Source organism: Arvicola amphibius, chromosome 9 (genome assembly GCF_903992535.2).
Source record: "Arvicola amphibius chromosome 9, mArvAmp1.2, whole genome shotgun sequence".
NCBI lineage: Eukaryota > Metazoa > Chordata > Mammalia > Rodentia > Cricetidae > Arvicola > Arvicola amphibius.
In genome coordinates, this window is record NC_052055.2 from 80,576,247 (window position 1) to 80,588,978 (window position 12,732).

The 12,732-nt window shown below is 38.3% G+C and overlaps 1 protein-coding gene across 9 annotated transcripts in view; it reads right to left on the reverse strand.

The window, feature by feature from the left end:
• The window catches only part of Rims1 (regulating synaptic membrane exocytosis 1), a 473,179-nt gene that overhangs the window by 382,265 nt on the left and 78,182 nt on the right, over positions 1-12,732 (reverse strand). For 8 of the 9 annotated variants that reach the window (XM_042055795.1, XM_038344177.1, XM_038344176.1 and 5 more), the window contains exon 2: positions 8,777-8,857. The exons of the other annotated variant lie outside the window; for it this stretch is intronic. In XM_042055795.1, coding sequence (XP_041911729.1) covers positions 8,777-8,857 — 81 coding nt within the window. The remainder of the gene's footprint in view (positions 1-8,776; positions 8,858-12,732) is intronic. 9 annotated transcript variants of the gene reach the window in all.

Here is a 12,732-nt window from a genome sequence, read left to right on the forward strand (position 1 = left end):
AAAAGAAATGATTTATTCCAGTGCTTTTTCAACCTGGGCGTTTCTACCACTTTTGGAGGGAGATGGCATATCAGATAGCCTACATATCAGTTATTTATATTACTATCCATAACAGTAGCATCATTAGAGTTATGAAGTAGCAATGGACTAATTTTATGATTGGGGATCCCCACAACATGTGATGTTATATTAAAGGGCTGCAGCGCTAGGAAGCTTGAGAACCACTGGTCTATTCCCTTTTGTTTTATTTTGACCAGGGATGGGTTTAAAGAGCCTGTGATAGCTCATAAGAACTCCGAGTTAGGTAGTTAGGAAAGTTTGGGTTAGTGTTTTTTTTTTTTTTTTTTTTTTTGGAAAGAGACTAGCTTCTCAAAGCATCAAGCAATACTGGGGTATTTTGAACATGTTCTCGCTGCTACAGCCCATGACTAAGTGCTATGTTTTCTCTACCTTTGTCTTGAGGTTGCTCTTAGGAGTCACTGAAAGCTTTTTTTTTTTTTTTTTTTTTTTTTTTGCCCGGATAGAGCTATAGGGCTGGTGGTCAAGCCTTTCACGGGATTCTTCTTATCCTAAATGCATGATCTGTGACCAAGTGTCCCTCTCCTAGGGAATCCATTTATGTGGTTTCAGAATTTTCTGTGGCCATTCTTTGTTCTCTCTCTTACTCTTTTCTAGAAATCACCTTGAGAGCATGGATAATCTGTAGACTGCACTTATCTCTCTAGGTACACCAGCATGAGGACTTTGATACAGGCGCATGTGCCACACACGTCTTTCCCTTTCTCCAGTGCCTTAGATGAGTCAGCCTTGAAGTGATAAGAAGGCTGCCATCGCCGTTTTCTTTGAATAGGCTCATTTTTTCAGATCTCAAGGGCATGGCTTCTTTCAGCCATAGCAAATTTTGTGAAGACTTAATCATAACACAGAAACTTCTGAGGACCAACATATATGGGTCCAGAACCAGTTTAACCATTTAGATTAAATTGCAGAAGTATATATTTAACCTATTTTTAAAATAGTCAACCTCAAACACTAAAAATATAACACCGATCATGATTCCCATACTTGTGTGTGTGTGTGTGTGTGTGCGCGTGCGTGTGTGTGTTTTATGGTTATGCACTTAGAATCATATATCTAATCATTATAGCTCTGATCTTAATACCTAATGTCTCCAAAAGTGTAGACAGGCATTCTTATCACTGTGTCATTGTGTCTTAAAGCTGTGCATATCTCACATGACCTTTAGTTTATGTGGTCAGTTGCTCAGAGCTAAGCCTTGCTATGGTAATGGATCACACAGAAGAACGGCTAAGCTACTGGCACATTGCTAGTCTATAGACATTTTCCCTTCGTGAATACAGTGACTCTTTCCAGTGTCTCAGAACGACCATTTTAGTACTGGAAGTTCACTGTTCCCTATTTTTAGAGCCTTCATCCCTCTGTCCTTTCTGAGCTGTGTCATCTTTTCTGCCCCTGAAGTTATTCAAATTTTCTGCTCAGTCTTTTCCCAAACACTTTTGATTTTTTTTTTCTCGGCACAGATGCGGTCCACTCCTTCAGTTAAATCATGTTAAATCAGCTTTCAGGCAAAAGAGTCATTGAGAGGAAGGGAAGTGGATGTCTTCAGCTGGCAGCGGCATGTGCAGTAGGATAAGCAACTCACCACTTCCTCTGTGATTCATTGGCCTCCTCTCGTCCTCCTCGCAGAGAATACCTGTCTGCACGGATTGTATAGATAATGTCAGCGTCTACATATTAGCCAGGTAATCGCAGAGCTTGGAGGGTGGGAGGAAATCTGAACCATAAAGAAAGTATCACGGAGCTCAACTGAGTGAGCTGAGGCATAGAAGGCAATGCTGGATGGTTATTTAGAGAGGTGGCTATCAGAAGATTCGAAAAAGTGGTGGGCATTTAAAGAGAGACTTGGAAACCAGAAGCCAACCTTGTGAAGAGTCAGGGGAAAGGAATTCCAGGCAGAAAAGAAGGCATGCACAACACTCTCTCCAGAGTTCTTGTGTGTACAGTATCTGTTTAAGAAGCTGAAGCAAGACATAAGAAAGCAAGGAGAAGGACAGCAGTTGAATAGACAAGCAAGCCTGATAGTAAGGCCTCAGTGGCCTTTGAGTCTGTGGAAAGTATTCACTGAGAAGCTAGTCACAGAAGAATTATCACACAGTATAAGCCACAAACAGGCTGGCAGAATGTAAAGTAGTCATGGGGACACTATCGTGGAGTTGTGGCGAGAGCGTTAAGGTAAAGCAAGTGGAATTTAGTCAAGACAATGTTCAAACGATGAAACAGAGTATTCCAGTTGGCTTTTGTGCTGATGTGGTAAACTCCATGACCAAAAACTAGTTGAAGAGGAATGGCTTTACTTGATGTAATACTTCATTCCTTAATCTATCATTATTATGTGAAGTCTAAGCAGAAACTCAGGGGCAGGAACCTGGAGGCAGAAACTATGGAGAAAGGATGCTCACTGGCTTGTGTTCACTGCTGCCACTGCCACCACCTCTCCTCCTCTCTTCTCTGTAAAGCAGTCTTATCTGTCCTGGAGCCCATTTGGTAGAGCAGGCTGGCCTCAACTCACAGAGATCTGCCTGCCTCAGCTTCCCAAGTGCTGGGAATAAAGGTGTGTGCCACCACACCTAACTTTGGCTGCTCTTCTTATACACACTAGGACTACCTTCCCCGGGCCACACCACTCACTGTCCCCTATAAATCTCCAGCCAAGACAGTTCTTTGATGACATAGTCACAGGCCATTCTGATGGAGTAGTTCTTCCACTGAAGCTCACTCCTCCCAGACAACTCTAGTTTGTGTCAAATTGATCTTAAAGATTGAGCAGGTCCTGGGAAGGGGATTTCCAGTCACGGTGTGCTTTCTAGAGTGCCTTGTGTTCTCTGAGTCACAATTACGTTGATATATTTCCTCATAAAATTGCAAACATCCACACAAATGTAGAACACACGTGGAACTAAATGTTTTAGGAATCTTACATGTATTACTTCAGGAATTTAGTGTTAAACTTCAGTCTCGCAGATTAACAAAATATATGTGGATAGAAAAATTAAATAAAAAAGAAAGTATTAGATTTTTCCATTTTAAACAGTTTTGTTTTGTGTTTTTTTTTCCCATCATGTTGCTCTATTGAGACAGAAGATTGAATAATTCTGCCATTGTTTAAATACTCCTAGGAAAATAAGTATTTAATAATTTACACAAGATAAAGTATTTTTACTTTAAACCGATATTTGTTTTACTTGTCTGTCATATGCAGAAAATTTTTTAGTCATATATTCTAGCATAAATGAATGCATTTTTCAGGAACATATTTTTCATGCATTATTTTTAGTCAAAGATATTTGTCAAAATCATAAGGCATTTTTCATACACAATGTGGGATAATAAGTGTCATTGTTCTCGTACCATGTGCAGTAGAGATCAATATAAAATTTCTATTGATATTAGAAGCAATAAGAGATCCAAGTAGAAAATTATATATTTTTGTAATTTAGAATGAAATCAGAACAGCCAGTAACTTGAAAATAAAGAATACAAGGAACACTGACATTTCCAATTCATAGTTATAATTAGAAAGTGACAGAACTTAAAAAAAAAGTGTGGCTTTCATAGTCTTCCTTTCTTTTTGTGATTTGCAGGCCAATGCACAGCGTTCTGTGCCTATTTACCAAGTCTCCATGAGCCCCTTTTATCTGATGCCACCCTGTGAATAATAGCCCTGGGTCTCTTTCCTTCTGCATGCTCAGCAAAAGATAACTTATTTAATTTCTTGTGTATTAATTCTTTGGTTTTCTAAAAGTGTTAGGAGTTGCCATGAGCTGGTTAGTACTTTTGCCTTGTTAATAGCAACGGGCCATCTCTTAATGGTTCTGTGTAGTTCTTGTTTTGGTGACCCTTAAGATAGAGGGCTTGTCTGCCTGAGCTCTCCATCCCTCAGTCTCTCTGACTCTTTCTATTTCGTTCTCTCAGTGTGAGCATCTCTCTCTATCTCAGTCTCTTTGTAGAGAACATTTGAGCCCAAATGCCTCTGCTATCCTGTAGAGCATCTTCTCTTCCCCTTGTACTTCATTTGTTCCTTGATTCTATCAGTAAGCACACATACACAGGCCACTTTTGAATCTGACGCCCAAGCTTTGTCTCAAGCAGCCTCCCATTCTCCTCATGCAACTTGACACAAAATAATAATTTTCCATGGCCAAAAGAAAAAAAATGTTCTTAAGAAGCTGACCTGAAAACCTACATGTGTACAAGCCTGCACAGACTTCTGATTGGGTTAATTTCATAACAGTGTTATATCAGCCTCATTGAGTATAGGGCAGTCTGTGTAGAAATTAGCTTGATTTAGGAAATAACCAGGCTAGCTAAAGTATAGTCTTTTTCTACCCATGTAGATTAGATCTATGTAAATCTCTCTTAGGATCCTCATTTGTTGTCTATGTTCTCTGTGATTTTGATTTGGTTTTCTTTGCTTTATGTCTAAAATTCACTTATGAGTGAGTACATACGATAATTGTCTTTCTGCGTCTGGACTACCTAACTCAATATGATGCTTTCTAGCTCCACCCCAAGTTCTTGAGGAAGGCTGTTTCCTAATTTTCTAAGAAATCGCCACACTGACATCCAAAGGGGCTGTACCAGCTTGCACTCTATCACCATGCACAAAACTCAAGTCCAAATGGATCAAAGACCCAACATAAAGCCAGCCACACGGAACCTCATAGAAGAGAAAGTGGGAAGTACAATTGAATGCACTGGCACAGGAGGCCACTTCCTAAATATAACCCCAGTAGCACAAACACTGAGAGAAACAATTAATAAATGGGACCTCCTGAAACTGAAAAGCTTCTGTAAAGCAAAGGACACAACCAACAAGACAATACAGCAACCTACAGAATGGGAAATGATCTTCACCAATCCCACATTAGACAGAGGTCTGATCTCCAAAATATACACAAAAAACTTAAGGAATTGGTTATCAAAGGAACAAATAATCCAATAAAAAAAATGGAGTACAGACCTAAACAGAGAACTCTCAGCAGAGGAATCTAAAATGGCTGAAAGACACTTAAGGAAATGTTCACCATCCTTAGCCATCAGGGAAATGCAAATCAAAACAACTCTGAGATTCCATCTTACTCCTGTAAGAATGGCCAAGATCAAAAACATTGATAACAACTTATGGTGGAGAGGATGTGGGGTAAAGGGAACACTTCTGCATTGCTGGTGGGAGTGTATGTTAATAAAATTGGATAATTTACACATACCACAAAATCTGTACTGCTCATCTATTCTAGATTTGGTTTATATCGTAAATTCAATTTCTTGGTCATTGTGACTATCACTCAAGCATGAATAAGGTAGATCCACTGAATTATTTCCTTACAAATACATTTAATTGACTAGAAAGTACTGTCCATATGTACTAGATTCTAGCTCTGAAATGACTCAGGTTCTGAATTTCTCATCTAAGGCCTCTACATCTCTCCTTAAACTATTGCAAAAGGTTGCTGATTGATTTGTCATTGGTTCAATATATATCATATTCATACTTAATTTTCCCCACTGATACCAATAGCAATTTCATATATACACATATCTGACTATGCTAATCTAATTAAACTCTATTAATGAAAGCCTCATAACTTAATGTAATGAAAATTAAAATTTATATCTCGACTCATTTATCTTGAATAATAAAGTGTGTCTTCAAATCTTCATCTAAGATGTACTGTTATAATTTTCTATTCTATTCCATTCAAACTTTTACAACAAATCTTCTCACTGATATTTGTCCATTTTACCCACTAACAGCATGACTTCACTATTTCAACTCATCTATAGCTAATACATGACTAGGAAGAAGGATACAAGGAGTCCACAACTGTTGCTTCATGTCCAATAAAGCCAAAGACACCACTGGCACCATTTAATTAGGTTCAACTCAAGTTACGACTGACTTCCACAACTATAGCTGTATAAGCAAATTTAATGACTAAAATCAATGATGTAATCATCGTCTAGCCTAATATCACACTTTTAATCTCAGCACTGGTGGGGGAGATGCCAGGGAAGACAGGGGCAGACAGATCACTGAGAGTTTGAGACCAAACTCGTCTACACAGTGACCTTCAAGACAGCTGGGGGACTTAATCCCTGTGTTGGTAATACAAAAAAAGTCTAAGTCTTAATTGGACAGGACGGCATTTGTTGCTTTGTGCCTAACATCCAGAGAGCATAAACTTTGGAAAGAATGAAGCCAGTTAAAATGGCATTGTGCAGGCTAGGAGGAAGCTCTGTAGTATAGCAATTGCCTTTTGTGTGCAGAGCTGGGGTTCAATCTCCTGTCCTCAATTAATATAATAAGGCAATCTATAGACATTTCGTGAGCATAAGGATATGAGGTTTATCCCTAGCACCTACATCAGATAGATTCAGCTGGATGCTTCTGACAGCCCAGTGATGGTAGAAAAAGCAAGAGGGTCCTCTGAGCTTGTTGTCCAGAAATGTCTCCCAGTCAATGAGAAACCTTGACTCAAAAAAAGGAAGGTGGAGATGGGCTGGGGAGAGTTCAGATTCCTAGCACCTACATGAAAATGCCTGGCAAGGCCATGTAACTCAAGCACTAAAGGGCAAAGAGTAAGGAGGGTGACTGGGACTCACTGCTTACCAGCCTAGCACCACACCTTGCTTCGTGAGAGACCTGGTCTCAAGGAGACAGAGCTGAGAATAGAGCAGGACTCACCAGGGTCTTTCCAGGCTTCTGTGCACTCACACATACATACGCACACACACATGCACACAGAACCTGTGCGCATACACGCACACATGTCCACACACACATACAACCACACACAACCACACACACACATCACAGAGAGAAAAAATGTAAGGTAGAGATCATTAGCAAAAGACACCTGATATCATACTCTGATCTAAGCATTTATGCACTTAAATATCTATACACACCTGCACACACATGTACAAATAAAAACATGTATACCTGAATTCACACACATAAAATAAAAATAAAGCCATTTCAGTGTGTGGAGCAAAACATTTTAAATCAACATTTAGTTTTAAAACATAAGGTAGTTCGAGAAGATCAGAAGTTTTCTGGGAATTATCAAGACTAATCCCATCGTAAGAAAAAGCTCTTTACAGTAAGAGGACTTATTTTTTAAAAAAGAAAGTTCATACATGGTAGCTCATGCCTGTTTCTCTACTGTGGAAACTGAGGCAGGAGGATAGCTTAAGCCTAGGATTTTCAGACAAGCCTGAAAAAACAGTGATATTCCCATATGAATCTATTAAAAAAACTCTATATAATAGACACAAATATTTATCTATAAAGTAAGTACATGGTATAATCATTTAGTGTATTGGTGAATTTTTACTTTTATCAAAATAATTATAAATCATTTTTACTATGATTAAATCAAAACTATTTTAATTCTTGGAAAATACTGATTATGCAGAAATTGATATCCAAGACTATTTGAGATAAAAATCCTTAACATATACTTTGTGTCCTAAATTTTGCTGTAAAATGTTAATATCCTAAAGTTCAATACTTATAACTATTTGTTCTTGTATATAACATACCAAGCATAAGCATTTCAATGGCCAAATCAAAGGAAAAAGTTGAGAGCAGAGATGATATCAAATAGATAGACATACAATATCCAACTTTTACTGTGGGTTTTGATTAGGTAAAATGTAAAAAGCTTTCAGAGTATAATGAAATATGCAATGCTCAGAAGAGATTTCTATTGCTCAAAGAAAACTTTGGGTTTTGTTTAATTTTCATCATTGCTAATAAAAACTTGCCAAAGAAATAGAAGAATTTAATTTTCTCCTCCGAGACTTTTTACTACTTCATTAGTTAATTTTGACTTTGCATTAAAAAATATTTCTAAGATAGCTGAAGAGATATTTAAAAATGATTTGAAAACATGTTTCTTTAAAGGATTTTGCTATAAACGTTGGAAGGAGACATTCCCCAATAGTATCTGGTTCACTGTAATGCTTCTGCTAAGGAAGTTGCCGCTGATTATGCATTTTAAGGACATTTTCATCTTTTCTCACTAGGAGAATACTTATATTCTAAGGATTGAGTACATCGTGTTACTCTGCAGAATTCTAACATAAAAAAAAAAAAAACTCCTCAAATTCCGTATGGGAAACTAAAAGTTTACATATTCGATTTATTCTCCCAGCCTTGATGTCACCCTTTGTTGCTCACATTTAATCATCATTTCTACCTACACCTAATTATGCAATAATAAAGCTGAAACTAGGGAGATAAGCCGACCTCTGAAGAGTGCCCATTACCCTTAAACATTATAGTGTGAGGGTTGGGTGGTAGACTACTGTTCATTTCTTCTCTAACACACTCCAGTCCCTACTTGGCACCTATACCTTGATTCCACACTTCCTGGGATTCTAATAATTCCAAAACCAATAATAATAATAATAACTGGAAACAAAAATCAGAGTTGCTGATACATTTCCCTCTCTTCTAATTAGTCTACTTCCTGCAATATATTAGAAACATCATTTAATAAGGATACTTATTCCAGAGCTTCTGTTTACAGATAACTTCATCTAATTGAATAGCAGGAGTCTTTCCTTTATACACATACCAGAGAAACTAGTGTATCTACTCCCACATGCAAAATCATTAATAAATCTGTAACCAGTGATCTGGGTAAGATGTGACATTTTCAGTCAATAAAACCAATGCCATACTTACAGTGGTGGTTGATGGGGCTGGCTTTCAGCATTCCTTGGTGTTTTGCAGGCAGCAGGCTTCGCCATGTCCCTGACAACACACCTGGGGCGCATGATAGACAGCACAACGCACTATTAATTATAAAAGTGAAGAGCATTTCTGGAAATTAAACACTGTACTGAAAACACAATCTAAAGGCAAATCTTGGTGAGCCCCCAAGAATATTAATTTTGGGCCCTGAAAAGGTCCTGTAAGGTGGAATTCTTTTCCTTGGATTTCCACAGGCCCAAATACACCCACACAAGTTCTGTGCTGGCCTCAATATTTGACTTTCCTTTCAGCATCAATAAAATGATTGTCAGCAGCTTTTCCCATAGCTGAAAAGCTATTGAAAGCCTTGGTCTCACCATGTGAAAGACATCTGAGAGCTTAGAAATAGGAACCACTGATGTGTGGCTAGGTTAAAAATCAAGCAGAATTTTCTGTGGTTTTGGCTGTCTCACTAGAAGATACGCATTCTTGTTTCACATCATTAACCACCACATATGTCTTCCTGCTTATACAGAAAGAGACCTGAGAGGCTTCTAGATTCCCGCCCCCATATTCCAAATTCCCTTCAAGCTGAGGAGGAGGAAGAAATGAAGGGCAGATTTACACGGGAAGTATGTATGGATTCACGTGTAATAAATCTTGAAAAGCCGCTGTACCTTGAGCCCTTCATCATAAAATAAATGCAGAAGGTAGACAAGATAGCTAAGCTCCAAAGTTGATGATATTCTTACTCTCATGTTAATAGGGCTTAGAGCACCGAAGGGATCCATAGGCCAAAATCAGAAAATGCCTCCAGCTGAGACTGTACTTAAATGACTTAGATACTTCTCAAAGCTGTAAATCAAACACAGCTTTAAAGAGAGAAGCCTGGTTATAAATACGGAGGCCTGACATTATAGAATTTGCTAGACGTAAATGCCCTGAGTTTCTAGGACCCCCAAGCATGAGCCAGGTCCCTAAGAACTTTCTTGGAGATTTGGCTACATTACTCAAAATTAAGGCCAATTAGGTAATGCCAGGAGATCTCTGGTGAGGCCATGGTAATAAACTGTTTTGTCAGAGGAAAAGCTGCATGGCAAAATTCTCCACTTCTGAAAGATATCATACAGGTAGACGTGGACACAAAATGTGTACACACAGACACACACTGCTCATTCCACCAGCAAGAACACTCAGAAATCAGTACGCAAACTTGGTGAGCGAAGGAAGGAGTCATGTGAAAACCTCGACACTTTCCGCCTGGGATGAAGGCTAAATCTGGGCTCGCTGAATGCCCAATAGATGGACAAGAAAGAACAGTGAGAAATATCCACAGGAACCACAAAGCCTTATGCTATTGTCACAGCTTCATGAAGAAGCTATTCATGTAGCGCCATTGCAGGAAGACAGCTGTTAGAAGCCATGGATAAGGATTTCTCAGCCGTGGGACTTCAATCTCACTTTCACAAGGGAGAATGCCCAGTAGCTTAAATTTCATAGCAGTGGAAAAATCTTTGACAATTCTCACTCATCCCAAAATAGCACATGCAGCCTGTTTGATCTACACGGGCTGGCTTCTGAAAATACCACCAACTTCGAGAATTTTTGAAGAATTTGAGAATCAAGATTCTGCCTTTTCTCTTTTGAGTTTCAAGTACTTGTAGAAAGCTTTGAAATAAATCTACCACACGAAGATTTTCTTACTCTTTGAAGTGACTATTTTCTAAGAATCGCAGAATATTATACACCACAGGTAGTTTTCTAAGCCAAACTTAAAAAAAAAAAAAAAGAACTACAAAACCATGCTTTTGGAAGAAAACTGTCATACAATGTCAAGACCCTGTGATTTGGTTTTAAAACTTGGGGCATATTTCTTCCATCTGCACTTGCTACTCAACCTTTCTGGAAAAGAAAAAAAAAAAAACTTGATTTGAGTTTCTGAATTTTGAAGCTTCATTAAATCATAAAAATAAACACACCACTCTACAAACACAATACTCTTAGAATTTATTTCAATAAAGATCCATATTTTAAGTTATTTCCTTGTTTATTTTTGGTATTGGAGATTAAGCCTAGGCAAGCATTCTACCACTGCTGTAATTCCAACCCAGCTTTTTACTACATTGCCCAAGCTAGTCTTGAACTCCCTCTGTAACCCAGGCGACCCTCCAACCTGTTACCTTATGGCAGCTTCCTGAGCAGCAGGAATTAGAGACCTGTGCAACTAAACATAGTTAACTTAGACATAACTCATAAGAAAAAGACAACACCACATTTCCATACTCATCTTTATCCATAAGACATTCTTTCTACTGATAGAGTTAGTTACAAAATCTGAGTTTTGAGAGAAGAAACTATTTGTTTGAGATTGCTAATCATTCAACCAGTTTAAAAGAACTCTTAGTCATGATGACAAATATTTCTATATTTTTTTAATCTGAAATATTTTTAGATAAAATATATTCTAGATACAAGAAAGGGTGACAGGCAAGACAGTGCAGAGGTTCCTCCACCCTTGCTGAGTCCATTTTTGATTTAACTCGAATGTGATCATCTCAATGAAGAATCCGATGGAAAATGACCAAACTCTATTGTAGGAAGCCGAGGTCAAGATGCCCCAGTTAACTTAGTTTCTATTAAACTGTCTGTTTATCCTAGCTTCTGTTAAACTGTTTGCTTCTGCAAAGCCCCCTGCAGCTGCCAGTGAGATGCCAGGATTTATATTTGCCTTCAAAAACCCTGTGCTCCAGACACTGGGGCTACGTGTAGGTCCCAAACACTTGAGTGTAGTTCTGGCTGGATGAAATGAAGATTTTCAATGGGCTACACAGTTTCTAAACTGTGTTTGAGTGGTCATCTCTGATGGGCTACCCATAACAACAGAAAAAAAATATCCAATGCTCAGAACAAGACATACTGAATAAATAATATTTTCAAGGTTTTTGTTAGCCTATAAGGTTTAACATTCCTTTAAAATTATGATTCAAATTAATCTCAGTTTAGAGAGTTAAAATCTTAATATTTTTCACAGTATTAGTGTATGGAATTTGTTTAGCTCAAGACATTAGACACATTATAATAAGGTTCCTTCATTTTTTACGAAATCCTATGGTAGTTCAGTGTCATGTTCTCTCCTTGATTCACTTCAACTATATATTCAGAGACCACAAATCCTGCCATGGTGTTCACTTCCTCTAATCTTTATAGTCTGAGCAACATTTTGAGGCATTTGACCTCTAACTCTGTAACGTTTTCAATTACATGGTGAAAAAATCAGATCTGAACTCTTACAACCTTGTATGTAAGCATTCGCTTATGCCTTAAGCATCACGAAAGCCTTATGCAAATGAGGCATTCTGCAGCTACCTCTGGGGAATGCTCCTCCTGATCCCACCCTCAGCACTGCTGGGTTTTAGAACAATTGCAATCAATTCAAGGAATGGTTGCCAACTGCCCACTCAACCACTCCTGCCCTTCCATGCACATACACACAAGAGAGAGACTCACACTGCCACAAGCCAGCAGATGCGACCAAGGAAAGGCTCTCATCTCTCCACACAGCAGCTGAATGTGCTTTCAGATACTAGAGTATGTGAATTAAAGATTCTGAATGCTTTCAAGAAACACAATTTACATAATTTCTCTCTCACTCTTCTCCCTCCCTCCTTCTCTCTCTTTTCCTCTCTTGCCCCACACCCTTCTTTGACTTCCCATTTTGGTTCTTGCAATCACTACCTTCAACCAGGCTTCTACATAAAACCACCATGATTACTTTATAAAACTTTATCCAAATTTAAACTTTACGTTGTTCAATGTTTCATAGTTAATATCAAGCGGCCACTTCCTGTGCTCTAAGTTGCCGCTAGCAGACTATAGCTGTTGACATGTTTGGTTTCAGTCACCTGATTTTCTTATTATTAGTGGAGACAATTCCAGTTAAACAGCAC